The sequence below is a fragment of the Chlamydotis macqueenii genome, chromosome 3 (genome assembly GCF_036417535.1).
Source record: "Chlamydotis macqueenii isolate bChlMac1 chromosome 3, bChlMac1.mat, whole genome shotgun sequence".
NCBI classification, from domain to species: Eukaryota; Metazoa; Chordata; class Aves; order Otidiformes; family Otididae; genus Chlamydotis; species Chlamydotis macqueenii.
This window is the reverse complement of record NC_141558.1, coordinates 103403323-103419141: the sequence shown is the minus strand read 5'-3', so window position 1 is coordinate 103419141 and position 15819 is coordinate 103403323. Positions and strand designations below refer to the sequence as shown.

The 15819-nt window shown below is 39.2% G+C and overlaps 1 protein-coding gene across 1 annotated transcript in view; it reads right to left on the bottom strand.

Moving 5' to 3' along the window:
• Positions 1-15819, bottom strand: part of PRKN (parkin RBR E3 ubiquitin protein ligase) — a 766947-nt gene that overhangs the window by 477996 nt on the left and 273132 nt on the right. The window contains exon 4 of the mRNA XM_086743743.1: positions 7468-7586. Coding sequence (XP_086599869.1) covers positions 7468-7586 — 119 coding nt within the window. The remainder of the gene's footprint in view (positions 1-7467; positions 7587-15819) is intronic.

Genomic DNA, 15819 nt, shown 5'->3' with positions numbered 1-15819 from the left:
CTGATGAGATCCATCCTCGGGTCCTGAGGGAACTGGCGGATGAAGTTGCCAAGCCACTGGCTGTCGTATTTGAGAAGTCGTGGCGGTCTGGTGAGGTCCCCAATGACTGGAAGAGGGGGAACATAACCCCCATTTTTAAAAAGGGGAATAAGGAAGACCCGGGCAACTACGGGCCGGTCAGCCTCACCTCTGTGCCTGGCAAGGTCATGGAGCAGATTCTCCTGGAAACCACGCTAAGGCATATGGAGAGCAAGGAGGTGGTTGGTGACAGCCAACATGGCTTCACCAAGGGCAGATCGTGCCTGACCAATTTGGTGGCCTTCTTTGACGGGGTGACGGCATCGGTGGACAAGGGACGAGCAACTGACATCATCTACCTGGACTTGTGCAAAGCTTTTGACACTGTCCCGCACGACATCCCTCTCTCTAAACTAGAGAGACATGGGTTTGATGGACGGACCACTCGGTGGATAAGGAGTTGGCTGGATGGCCGCACTCAGAGAGTGGTGGTCAACAGATAAATGTCCATGTGGACAGCGGTCACGAGTGGTGTCCCTCAGGGGTCCGTGCTGGGCCCGGCCCTGTTCAACATCTTTGTCGGCGACATGGACAGTGGGATAGAGTGCACCCTCAGCAAGTTCGCCGGTGACACCAAGTTGTGTGGTGCCATCGACACGCTGGAAGGGAGGGATGCCATCCAGAGGGACCTTGACAGGCTGGAGAGGTGGGCCCGTGCCAACCTCATGAAGTTCAACCAGGCCAAGTGCAAGGTCCTGCACCTGGGTCGTGGCAATCCCAGGCACAAATACAGGCTGGGCGGGGAATGGATTGAGAGCAGCCCTGAGGAGAAGGATTTGGGAGTGCTGGTGGATGAGAAGCTTAACATGAGCAGGCAATGCGCCCTTGCGGCCCAGAAGGCCAACCGCATCCTGGGCTGCATCAAGAGGAGTGTGGCCAGCAGGTCGAGGGAGGTGATTCTGCCCCTCTACTCTGCCCTGGTGAGACCCCACCTGGAGTACTGTGTGCAGTTCTGGAGCCCCCAGCACAAGAAGGACGTGGGCCAGTTGGAGAAGGTCCAGAGGAGGGCCACGAAGATGATAAAAGGGCTGGAGCACCTCTCTTATGAGGACAGGCTGAGAGAGTTGGGGCTGTTCATCCTGCAGAAGAGGAGGCTCTGGGGAGACCTGATAGCAGTCTTCCAGTACCTCATAGGGGGCCTACAAGAAAGATGGGGAAAGGCTGTTTAGTAGGGCCTGTTGCGATAGGACGAGAGGCAATGGTTTTAAAATAGAGGGGGGTAGATTTAGATTAGAAATTAGGAAAAAAATTTTTACGATGCGAGTTATAGAACACTAGAACAGGTTGCCCAGAAAGGTGGTGGAGGCCCCATCCCTGGAAACGTTCAAGGCCAGGCTGGATGAGGCTCTGAGCAACCTGATCTAGTCAGGGATGTCCCTGCTCCTTGCAGGGGGGTTGGACTAGATGACCTTTGAAGGTCCCTTCCAACCCTAACCATTCTATGATTCTATGATTAAGAATCTCAGCAGCTCATATTCAGCAGGCCTGTCACCATCAGCTTACAAGAGAAACAAATGCACAAAAGGGTATATTCGCCTGTGTAGCAGGTAGGGAGAGGATCAGAATATGACTGATGACTGATTTCTCTCTGGCACGGTGGCACAGCTGGTCTTCGACTACACAATAGAATAACAGATCTGTATCTTAAGACGTTCCCTCACTCTCAAAAATCACTGGTTCACTAGAAAAAACAAAGAAACAAAACAGGTTTATGATTAAGTATGCTGACTTCATACAACTAATGTAAGAGTGTTTCCTGAATCTGTGGAAACCTTGGAAAATAGAGGTGTGAGAGCTCTTTTTCTCTCCACTGGTCTTCTCAAAACAGCATTAACATCTGTGCCCAGTGGTGGTAATTTAGATGTCAGAACTGAGACATTTTTCGTTATTTATGTGTGAAGAAGCACATATATTGAATACATATAACTTCCTGTAAGTACTACTAAGGTGTTCATTACCAGGAACCCAACAATAAATAGTTGCTTCACATTTGTTAGTTTGACCAAGGAGCACACATTACAATGGTAATTTTCCTATGCAGAGTATTCAATAGAAGTATTTTAATACACAGTGTTTGTCATGTATAAGCTAAGATGTATCAAAAACATTTTTATCCTCACAGCAATCATGTAATTTTGGAGAGACAAATACTTATGGCATCCAGTCTCAAGAATTAAGTAACTTTTTTAATATCTCCCCAGCCTGTGAATGAGATCACAGTTTATCACACTGCACTCCACAAGGTAGAGTTTATTTTTGCAGTTTAGCCTCAAACAACAAATTGATTTTTTGTAACTTCCTTGCAATATTACTCCAGCAGCGGTAACCAGCAGTGGGGAGAAGCTGACCTGGCAGCGGTAAGGGCTAGATCACTGCAGAGGTGCTCCATGTCCCTTTCTCTTTCAGTCAGCCTTGCCCCGATGCAGTGAGCGGTATTCCTTTCTTTCTCTGTCACCGAGCCAGGATACAAGTAATGAATTCCAGGAAAAATACGTGATCCAAAATGAGCAGTGGTGAGAGGTAGTGCACTGTAGAATGGAGTTTCACAATGATATATTTAAAAAAAGAGAGATATCAAAGAGAGATCAAAAGTAAATTGCCTTTTTATTTTATTTTACTGAAAATTTCTGCTAAGTTTATACTCACTAAAAAGAAAACATCTTACTTAAATAACTATTAAAATAGAGTTATGAAGTAAGAACTCAAAGAAAATTACTGTAGCAGAGATCTTTCTCTTCCTAGGAAATATGAAAGTACCAAATTCAAAACACTACACTACCATCTATTAGGAAGACCACTTAAACTGTCTATGACCTGTTATTTGTCACTCACTGGAAAGCACTTGAAAGACACCAGTGCTTTTCCCTTGCAGAACTGTGAGGTACCACACAGCCTACGTAACTGACAAGCTACCGAAGTGATAAGCCTCTCATGGTGCTAGAGAAACAAAATTCAGCAAATGTACATGTCTTTGTTAGGTTTAAGATGAAAAGCCATATATGAAAGCAATATCCCTGCTTTCATCGTGACAAATGATGAAAGAGCAGTTCTGTGGCAGAGACAGTTAACAAATCCCATGAAGTCAGGCGGCTCCTGTGGAGCACGGAGGGCAGGGGCAATAGCAGGACTGTATGCACCAGCCACTGAATAAAATCCAGACGTGCTGCCAGTGCCAGAAACTAAGTCTCATCTCAGCTGCAGGGAATCAAATCACATCTGAATATAACCTCCCACGTCTGAAAAGATCCGAAATAATGATGTGAGCTATGAGGAACACTTGAGAACTATGGAAGAAGATATGCAAAACTCCTTTGGTGCTTATATTAGAGGATATACCGAAAACTTAACCAGTACCACCAAGGACCAACGTGAAGAATTCACAAACGGTAATGAGTCACCAGTCCTTGCAGTAGAAATGGCCTCACCATAGCACCAGTGGCTGAGTATGGAGATCTAAATTCAACTTACTGTACTTCAATCCAGATTCCTACCCTATTTGGATTTTGCATTACAATAAATATAAACTCAAATGTTACTGTCTCATATAACAGGATTATGTCACAGAGCCCGTTACTTTTTGAAAAAGTTTGCTTTATGTGTACGGCTTGGTGTATACCAGTTTGCAGAATCAAGCCTTCCATTTGCAGACAGGCATTTTCCTTTTCATTATAGAGTTAACACTGTAAATATTAACACTGCCATGGCTCCAAAAACAAAGAACTGTAAATGTGACTGCTACAATCAGGTTTTTATTTGTGGAGGTTTTTTGTTTTTTTTTTTTTTTCTTTCCTGGAAAGAGGAATACCTTAATTATCTGAATCATGGCTACTGAGACAAATTGCAGCACTGTATGTACATGAAATAAATATTTTTGAAAGCTTAAAACCAATAAAAGATATAAAACAGTGTAAAATTAATGACTAAAATTTTCGAGCTATTTCAAGAAAGTCGCTGGCAGGCTTGTCGGTGGTCTACATAAGACTCCCACACTCCAATCATTCCAGACATGCTTTTGTGCTTAATTAATTAGAGAAATCAGGGAGAGGTGATACTTTTGCAGTGACTGATGTTTTCTTATAATTAAGTCAATCTGGTATATATCTCCCAGAAAGCATTAGGTTATGAAATGTTCATAAAACGCCAACCTAAGTGTCATCTGGAAAATTACATATTTAATATTTAGATGGATGTCTTTGGTAAAAACAAAAACAGTGGGCTCTTTAATTTCGTAGAAATAAAGTATCATAAATTTACTCTGGGCATCATATATTAAAATAATACTATGCAAATAGGCATGACAGTTAAATAAGGTTTTAGAATAAGACTGTTTAAATGAATAAGTAATATTTTAAAATGTCAGTCAACATACCATGGAAAAAAAAAAGCTCATTTTAATTAGGTTGGTCATTTGTGGCTTAGGTAGGAAAAGGATTAGCATGCAGAATAACTTAAGGCTGCCCAAAGCTTTGTGTGGGTTTTACACAGGTATTCACTTTAATCTCAATAAAAGAATTAGTGTAACAAATGCTGGCTTACATAGTGCTTTGCTGCTTATGGTATAAGAGAGCTTCTCAAGAAATTTGCTGTGTTGCCACGTAAAGGTCAGGCATAGTTTACAGAGAACTGGGAAAAAAAAATCTTTAAAAAAAAGGCTTTGCTGACAAATCCGTAGTACAGTGCTACAGTCAAGCTTTTTTTGGTAGTTTCCTTATGCAAACTTAATTTTTACATAAATTTCTCTATAAAAGGAAAATAATTGTAGTACCAGTAGAGAAGATGCCTATCAGCAATCACTGGCGTAGTCCAGTAGGATGAGAGGGGCAAGACAGAGGGTTTGGGGTAATATATTAACTTCTAACTCACATAATTTTTTCTTAATGTCCACAAAAGTGAAGCGATTGACAGTAACATTTTCAGCCTGATAAATTGCTTACTGTAGACTGCAGTGCACTGAAGAAAGCAGAGCAGATATACTCCACTCGCTGGGCGGACCACAGTTTTGCCCAGCATTAATGCAGAGCGGTTTCTGCACAGTACCAAAAAGTAAATGGGGTCCAGTACCTATTGCAAGCTTTCCCAGCTGGAATTATTTTATGTTTCATTAGAAGATGAACCAGAAAGCAAGAAGAAAAGAGGTCATAAGGGTCAGGTACATGCCAAATCTGCACCTAAACTTCATAACCACAGGACTGAGGTAGATGGTATGTGTTTATAAAACAAACTGACTGTTGCTTAGCACATTCGCAGCAATAAATCTATCTAAATTGCAAATAGTGCCCTTTGGAAGTCCTGAGGACTGCCAGCCCAAACTGCGGGAACAGCACATTCACTGTTCTCAACTACCGTGTTCCACTTGAACTCGAGAGGAAAAGACTAACAGCAAATTTTCTTTGTTTTGGGGAGAAAGTAACAATATCCTTAAGTGCAAATTATTTTCACAGACAACCATTATTTAAAAATTAAAATAATCAAAATTATTACTTGATACTCTCTAAAAGATATTTTCCTTTTCTCTTTTATACTTCTATGCACAAGTACCTTCTAAAATTTTCTGAAACCTGGGATTTTTTGAACTAATTTTGAAATTAGCAAATGCTTCCACTACAAGTTTACAGCTACTTTCTTTTCAAAACTACTGTAAAATATGCTAATAGAAAAAAAAGAAGCAGCTGCAATCTGCTCATTCAATGGAAATTATCAGCTTGTGTATATTTATTCTGCTATTGACCCTGTATTTGCCAAAAGAATGTAGGCCCACATACATTCCAGACAATCAGATATGGAAATTTTGTTCAGAAATATGCAATACTAGAACTTTTTACAATAGGGTTTTTATTGTGGGGTTATGAGGAATTCTTGGGGGACAATAAAAGAGATTTTTTTTTTTTTAGTGTCCAATATGAAGAACACTATTTAGCAGATACTGTAAAAAATTTATTTATTTGTCTACTTAATACAAGACACAATGATTTTAAGCGCTGGTCTGAAAGTCATCATTTCCAAAAGTGGTCATGCTGAAGGAAGCCACTGCATTTAGCAAAGGACAGATGTTGTGTGCTGTCAATACAATACATAATGTTCAAACTCATCTAGTCATACCAGCAATGCCTTTCAGCAGCACTGGCTGTTTGTATTCAAGCTGAATAAAATCTTGTCTGGGTTTTTATCTATCCTGAATTTTACACCATTGGAAATGTACCTTAATGGCAACTTCTCCTGTATCTTGATTTATACATGATTTAAGCCTATACTAATCACCAATATTTAAATACAGCTTTTGGGAGAAAACACATCACCTTAGATGTGTTCATTTGGAACATCACAAAATGCAACACTTCTAATCCTCTGAAATATATCAAAGATAGGTAACTCAGAAACAACAGACAGAGCTTGAGGGGGTTTGTTCCTGTAGCTTTTGGAATTAGATGTATATAAGCATTGCTACAGTTTATTCTTTTCAATGAGAATATAGGAGCTGGGTTTTTAAAACGTCTCGCTGTGCTATTACATGTAAAGACACTGAAGTACTGAGCTACATCAAGAACATAAAGCTGAAATTATCCACTTAAAACTACAGCGAAAGACATATTTAAACACTTAAATATGCACCAAATATCACAGAAAGCCCCCCCAAAATCTATAGCATGGTAAGGCTTAGTCTGCTGCAAAACCCAAGCCTCTCATGTTTGATATGTTTGACATGTTTGACAAAGACTGAGATTTACGAGAGAGGAAGGACTTTTCTCAGTAGCACAACCGGGGAAATTAAGCAGCACTTAGGCAAAAAAAAAAAAAACCCTCTAAAACTTCACACTACTGCGCTCTCCCATTTTAGGATGCAAACCAAGCCTACAGTTCTCCTACCAACTTTCTGTCCCAGCACAATAATTTTTCCTTGACTTTACATGTGGCAGCTAGGCTGGAGAGATTAATACTCTCAACTGTACCATCACTTAATCCCTCCTTGTCTCATTCCATAATGGCTCCAATCAACAGCAATGAATTCAAGTCTTTCTGTGGCCTTAAAAACTGCTCCGAGCTTTGTATAAGCATTCATAATTCCAAGCCTTTAGCACACAGGTAGTTGTATATATTGTGCATACTACCAGGTTAATCATTAGTCCTTAAAGTATAAAGCTAAGAAAGCCTCTACAGAATTGGAGCTCTAATCTGCAATGTGTTCCTTGTGCGTGCTGCAAACAACAGAGATAAGAGTGAAATTTTCACAAATCTTTGAATTACTCTTCTGAGTTATAAACAGCAAGAAAAAAATTAAGTAGAAATATGTATATACATAGCCACATCTATGCAAATAGATAAAATTAGATACATAATTTTCATATACTCCAAAATTTTGAAATAAACAAACCATCAAACAAAAAAGCTTACCCTTGCCAATGTCAGTGTTCCTTGTTTACACGCACTGCAGCGGACCCTCAGCTTCCCAGGTTTCACAGCTTGGCAGAAATTTTTGCAAAAAACATAAAAGCTGTTGTAACCAGCTGCACCTGTCAGGAATAAAATAAACAGCGAACAAAAGCATTTGATGTATACTGAAAATCACTAACAAACTGTCATGAAAGGTTTCTATTTGTCTTTGTAAGTGATAAGTAAAAAAAAATAAGTTGACCAATTTTAAGACCTGAAGACAGCATTGTGATCATCTTATCTTGCCCAGTCTAATTCTTAACTCCTTTCAGTAACTCCTGCTTCTTGATCAACAGTTACAGGCGAACTACACCTTAACTCCTAGAAAATGGATCCTGTCTTGAGTTTGAGCTTACTACTGATGAGCACAACGTGTAATCTTTGGCAAGTGATATATGAGATTAACTACCCCAGCTCTCCATAATTTGCATCTTACTTCTAGTTTAAATTTGTCTACCTGCAAGTTCTAGTGAGTTCAAATTGCATGAAAATTTCCTTAGATGAAGTTTAAAAGATTAGTTTGACTGATATCACAGCAAGAAAACAAATATGTAATTTAGCAAATTCAGTTTTATTCATGGAAGACTGGGAACCATTTCTTTATTCTTGCTAGCAGCGGTATAACTGCTGCCAAGATATTAGGCCAAGTAAATTTTCAAGGAAAATGAAAAGAAACACATTCTGTTCCATGAAACTATGGAACAGAAGATACGCAGAGAATTGTGTAAGCCTGGGGCCATGCTAATAAATTTGATTTCACATGCAATCTGAATCACTGTTTTGAGTAAACCCCTTTTTAGGATGGCTATTGCTATTCCTTAGAAAATGACAGAAGATTCATAGCGTGGTTTTAATCTAGAATAGTTATGGAGATTTGACCCATTAACAGTGCTGAACTTCAGAATCACTAGCAGTCCCTTAAAGATCAAAAGTTTTTCACTGTCTTCTTCCCCATTCTCCTACTTCTCCCTACAATTTTCAGCAATATACTTTTTATGTATATTTGAATCCTAACATTTACCACAGTAAAATGATCAGGAGTAATATTATTCAATTTGACTGACTTGCTTTATTTTCACATATTCTTCACATGATAAAGGTCAGACCCTGTGTTCTGCCGATGAAAATCCATATTAATTTCATGTTAGATCTATTCATAGATGTCCTAACACAAATGTGCAACTAGTTTCCAAAACTCAACCTCAGAGAACTATGTAATCAAAGAAAAAACTTTTTTTTTCTAAGAAAAAGTATGTAGATGTCTTCAAAGAAGATGTACACTGCAGAAAGAAGAAATTTTATAACACTTTTTCAAGTTTTCAGAAATGTAAGCTATATAACAGTACATCAGTGATGTATGCAATATTAATTTTAGTTGACTGATCTCTCAAGTGTTTTCATTATGGTTCCCTGGAGAATATTAATCACCATGGGAGAACATAAAGCATAACACGATTTAAACTGAATTCAGTTCTCATGGAAAATCAACACATATCCATACATTCACACACATACAAACTTTTCATATGACTAAGTGCAACACAAAAGCTTGAGAGCACCCTTCTGAAATCATTCTAAAACACAGTTCTGAGATTAAAATAGTTCAACTAAGTGAAAAAAAAAAAGGCTTATAATGAACTATTTAATACATGGTACAATGTAGAGAGGTGAATCTGAAATGAATATGATAAAAATTTACCCATTTGGATCTCTATTCACTCATATTTTGCCCGAGGCTCCTAATACTAGGACTGAGAGCATACCTGGATTAGACTTGATCTGAGACAGAATTCACAAAAAAAATAATCTCAAATGCAGTGTGGTGGGTTGACCCTGGCTGGATACTAGGTGCCCACCAAATCTGGTCTATCACTGCCCCTCCTCAGCTGGACAGGGGAGAGAAAATATAACAAAAGGCTCCTGGGTTGCGATAAGTACAGGAGAGATCATTCAGTGATTACCATCACAGGCAAAACAGACTTGACTTGACTTTTGAATATTAACAGTCAAAATCAGAGTAGAGTAATGAGAAAATGAAAACTAAGTCACAAAACACCTTCCCTCTCTGCCCTTCTCGGGCTTAACTTTACTCCCAGATTCTCCACCTCCTCCCCACCAGCGGTACAGGGGGACAGGGAAGGGGGGTTACAGACAGTTCATCACATGTTTCTGCCACTCCTTCTTCCTCATGGGGAGGACTCTGCATGACCTTCCCATGCTCCAGCGCGGGGTCCCTCCCACGGGAGCAGTGCTCCAACTTCTCCAGTGTGAATCCTTCCCATGGGCTGCAGTTCTTCACAAACTCTCCAGTGTGGGACCCTTCCCTGGGGTGCAGTCCTTCAGGAACAGATTGCTCCAGCGTGGGTCCCCCATGGGTTTCACAAGCCCTGCCTGCAAACCTGCTCCAGCCTGGGCTACTCTCCCCACGGGTCCACAGGTCCTGCTGGGAGCCTGCTCCAGCATGGGCTTCTCACGGGGCCACAGCCTTATTCAGGCATCGACTTGTTCCAACATGGGTCCTCCACGGGCTGCAGGGGGACAGCCTGCCTCACCGTGGCCTGCACCATGGGCTGCAGGGTATCTCTGCTCCCATGCCAGGAGCACCTCCTCCCACTCCTTCACAGACCTTGGTGTCTGCAGGGCTGTTCCTCTCACATATTCTCACTCCTCTCTCCAGCTGCAACTGCTGTTGTGTAGGGATGTTTTTCCCCCTTCTTAACTATATTATCAAAGAGGTGCTATCACCGTTGCTGAGCGGCTTGGCCTGTGCCAGCAGTGGGGCCATCTTGGAGCCTGCTGGCATTGGCTCTGTCAGACACAAGGGAAGCTTCTCGCACCTTTTCACAGAAGGCATCCCTGTAGCATCCCCCACTATCAAAACCATGCCATGCAAACCAAATACATATGGTATTGCAAATGAGGAGGAGTACACTTGCAAATGATTATATTTTACTTTTAGCAGTTCCTCTATGCAGGATCAGCAGGTCAATCAATAAAACAAACGGGCATTAGCTTTAGCACAATTCAAAGGAAATACTGCAGGACTTCAGTAAGCAAGAATGCTATTGCTAATGGAAGCCCACAATAAACAAGATGACTTCAGCCACTTATTCCTGACTCCGTCTCAAGTGCAGGAAGAGAGACCAGATCCCTTTCCCTATTTTGGTATCATCAGTCCTCTCCTGTTGCTCCATTTTCTTATACGGGCATATAGTCTAACGAGACTAATGAAACTGTTGCTTCTTTTCACAGGTAGAAGCACTTACCCTGCATAGATCTGTGATGCCACTGATCACTGTCCTAATTTGGTCCTACTTTCCAGAAGGATTCCTGCCGTGACTCTAATCAAACCCTTCCAGTCAAACAGAACCATCTTATTGAGTACATGAGCCCTTCCAGAATAAAGAAATTTGTTAACTGGACTGATGCCTTTCCTGATCCAATCCTCCACTCCCTGATCTCTTGTGTCCCTACCTCACATTTTATACTGAGTGTATTTCAAGCAGCAAACTACTCGAGGCAGGAATCACGCTTTCTGCCTGCTTTGTGTTCTAAGCTCATTCCGTCTGGACCCAAAGATAAAATTATATTATTGATAATACACTGCAAAATATTCACAGGATAGTATGGCATAAATCAGCATGACTGAATACTGCAGTAAGAAATAGCAGTCATAGGAGAGACCTAAAATGAGACATATTGCTGATTTACCATAGAGGATAAATCTTATGCATTAGCTTGATATTTACTCCATGCAAAAATAGACTACGTTAGCTCAATATTCATTTTTCTTAGCACTTTCAATTTTTCTTTCCCATTTCATGAATATAAAAAGTACCCCCAAATACATCCCCTCTGCACCAATTTGAAACACAAGAAACAAATTTAGAATATAATAAGTTGGAGCAGTTAAGCAGCACAGATCTGTTCAGAGACTTACAATAAAACTTTTGAAATGTCTGCTACAGCAAGGCTGCTGGAGAGGCACAACATGACAAGAGGAATGTTTAGATTGTAGGAGTAAAGTTCAACCGCAGATTTTCAGCAATCCATTCACCATTTTATGCAGATGTGCTGATCTCAGCCTCACAATGTGCAGCTACGTCATTAGGTGCAGGTGCTAGGCAGCATCACCAGGACTAGTGAAGACTGAATTAAAAATGCAAATGTTAAAAGTCAGCATGCAGTACAACACCGATGGCCAGCATTAAACTCTTTACTAACTTGTTAATGTCACTATGTATTTTAGCACGGCCCTTGGCTGAGACTGCATCCCCTTGAATCCCCTTTCAGAGGGGAACTGAAAGAAACAGGAACAAAGAAATCTGCTTTATGCACCAGCTCTAATGTAGCAATATTAATAAGAATGGTAATTATGGCATCAGGCCAGTAACCACTAAAATTGCTGCAGCAACCTTAGAACCTTATCTTTCCTCATTCAGCCATGGTCTGTAAGTTTTCATAAAGCTTTCCATTAATAATTTATAATACTGGCACTCAGCAAGAATTTACAGATACAGCAAATTACAAGTTAAAAACAATGGAAGTCCCTTTATAAACATTGATTTTGATACTGAACATGAGCATTAATGCCATAATTAAATAAATTACATTATAACTACTAGTTGTCTTTGCTGTTACATGCATAGGTGGGAGTAGGAAGACTGAGGCAAAAAAAAATGTGCTGTATCTGCACTTACTATTTTCTGAGAAGGTAAAGTCACAGAAATCTCAATTTTCAGGTCCATATTCCAAATATTTATTTGCAGGGCAAGAGTGTCTCTTTTGACCATCAGTTATCCATCTGTTAGTCTGAACACTCTTTTCTAGCTTTCCCACACCGGCTGGTACATCGGCATGTCTTTCAATAAGCCATTTACTTTGAGTGTCTACCATTGCCCTTTTTCTTAAAGGCAGAGCAACAAGGATCTGTCATTTCATTGGCAAATATTTTACTTTAATTTACTGTTAACTGAAAAAGATGCCACCAGAAAGCTGACCTTACAGACCTGAGTTCCTCTTAGGTTCAAAAGCATTTTTCAGCACATGTTCATAGGCTAACTTTTTAAGAAGCCATCTCCAATACATCCAGCTTCAGATAAATCTGACTTGGAAACACAGAGGAAAAAATGTCTTTCACTTTATTAATGTGTGATAAATCAGCAGCCAAATGAATAATTTCCATCTGCATTGACGAGTTAATCTCATAACTTGTTTTAACATAGCAAAACTCATCTAATGCACAACTGCCTGGCTATACTGGTCTACCTTAACTGCTCTTTGCATTAGGTGAAAACACTTACAGGGCTGAATCTTTCAGGGAAAGTAAGGGAATGTCTCCTATCTGGAGTCCCAGGAAATGCCTCTTCCATCTGCAGTCATAGAGAATTCACAGCCTCCTTCCTCAGGTTACCTACTCTAATACTTCAATATCTTTAGGAAGATATTCCTTATTTTTAGCTTTAATTTTCTGTGCCAAAATTTAATAATTACATCCTCTATTTTTCCACTGAAGACATGAAAATTAACTTATTTTCTCTTTGCAGCAGGTTTTTGTATTGGTTTTCTATTTCATGGGCAAGTCAACCCAATATGGTCATTCTTTTCTTATTTGTAGTACTCTCTAGAGCTCAAAATATTTCTCCTGAATTTATCTTTAAGTAGAGTTAGGTGCAACTCCCTACACTTGTCATAATTTTCAAGCTGAAGGCTTTCTAATGCTAAGCACCACAGGGTTATTTTTCTTTTCTTTTCTTTTTTAAGACTTCTCAAAGGACATACTTTTGTTTATCTGCTCCTGTAAAATATTTCACTTAACATTATGGGCACAACTTAATTGGTTCCTGTCCAGTCTGTGATCTAAAATGAACCTCCAAACCCTTGTCTGCTTCATCTGTCGTAACTCATTCTGTATTTCTGTGGCTGAATACTGACAGTCAAGTGCAATACCCTGTGCTGGCCCCTTCTGAGTAGGATAGTGTTTTTTTCCAGACTGTATTTCCAATTTGTTACGACCATTTTATTATTCTCAAGCTGTCCTCAAGTTTATCTGCAGTCCCTCCTACCTTGGTGATGTCTACAGATTTAACAACTATTGTGTCTATTCCATCCTCTGAGTCGTTAATGAGAATATTGATTAATAACAGATGTAGGGCAGAACCATTCAATATATCCATCCATTTTGATGATGAACGACTAATAACCACTCCCCAATTACAGATTAGTAGACAAGTTCACAGTAACTCTAGTGTATCTTTACCTATATCTGGACCATATTTTGCTTATGACAGCATCACACTCAATTGTCAAAAACCTTACAAAGGTGAATATGTGATATCTACTGTGTTCTTCTCCCCACAATTCAACACAATCTGTTTTTTTTGATAAATTCATACTGGCTGTTCAGATACTTGCAAGTGTTAGATTTTTTTCCTCAGAGCATTTTCAGGAACTTCAATTAAGCTTTTAGGCTTAAAATTCCTAGACTTTTCCATTACTTTTTAAAAATTTCACCAGATTCCCCCTTCATTCTTCCTATATATTATTTATTTTCTGAGTTCTAGAAGTTGTCTCAATAGTTCTGAGATTCCATTCAATAAGGAGGACATTTACTTTGAAAGAACACAAATTATACTAATGTCTCATAAACTATTAAATTTAGAATTATCCATTTGGGACCAGGTAGAAGATAAGTCTGAGCTGTTCAAGGTTTTTCTTGTTTCATTTTAGTTTGTTTTTAAACTACAAGCAATATCTAGTACTGATATTTTCCTAACAAAATTTCCTAAAAAAAAATTGTAGCAAAACATAAAGCAAGAAACTAATTGATCAGGAACAGTTACTGAAAATTCCAAGACCTTCCAGAATTCAAAGCATAAGTATGTGTAGTAATGAGATAAGTTATAGCCTCAGTGATGCTACAGTGTTAGAAATATTTTTTTCTTATATTTCCGTATAAACAATCAAACAACATGATGCAAGACATAAAGTAACATAACATATTAACCTAAATTCATCACATCTCCTTTCTAGTATCCAGAAATAATGTCAAAACTCCCCTGAGTTTAAGCCCTTTGTAAACTGAATTGCTCAAACTAAGTCATCAGAGGTGGGGTTAAGATCAATTTTGAAAGTTTAATATCCTTCAGTGCTGGGGGACAGCATCCCTGTCATTCAGGAATGGATGACAGGTCAAGAGAAACAACAGTATTTTTCCTCTAGTATATTTTGTACTGAATGCAATTCTATGGATGTTTGAATATATCCTTAAATGTACGGAAATAATTCTGAGCTAGAATCATAACAATTACTCTGTAATTAACATGGTGTCGTGGTGCTGATTGCCACTTTTTCTACCAATGTTCTAATTCGAGTGAAGTTGCAATTGTTGGAGAAACTTAATGACTTCCCACTTGGAAATACTGAAAGCATGTCTGAGGGCAATACTAGAGTAGGTAGATGAAAGTAAGATCAAGAGAAAAGTATTGGAGCAAGACAAAGTATCAGGAGACACAGAAATATCCTAAGTATTGTAACCCCCTCTCCATAAGCTACTCTGTAAGCATTTTTCCCTGCCATCTCCACCGCAGGCTTAGTTATCCGTGCTCAAGAGTGTTTAAGGTCTAGGGCCCACCATCATAACCTTGACTCAGCCTTCTAAGGAAATGACCAAGTCATCAGAAAGAGATGTGAAAAAGTTTGTAGAAGGATAATAGTAAAATGGCAGAGAGAAAGGGTTGTGGAGATGGAGTCACTATGCCAAGCATTCCAGGGGAAAAGTACCAAGATGGGTAGTTACAAAATCTCAAAGGAAAAAATGAGAGGGTTATTTGATCTGACGCTGTATGTCAAGAGCTTACAGTTTAGCAATGGAAGATACACAGATGACATATTTCATGTATTCTTATTGGTCTCCATGAAAATCTTTCTCAATGTTTTTGCTATTAATTCAGATTCTGCTTTTCTCTCTAGTGTATTTTCCATATTAGCTATTTGTTGATCTAGATCTTCACATTAGCCATAAAAAAGAAATGAGGAATGTTCAAGTCACATTGCAGGTTGTATACGATCAGACCAACTGCTTCCTTCTGTTTGATTTTAGAAAGTATACTATAAATTACCCAAACCTGAGTATGAGAAGTCTGAGATAGAATTTTCCTCGTTAAAAAGGAAGAGTGGGTCTGATAAACAAAATCTGTTTTTCCACTTTCAAAAGTAATTTATTGATCATTTTACACCTCCAACATCTCCAGTCACTTTTAAACACACATTTAACAGGGACCAGGCTGATATGTATGGCTAATGTGCATGAAT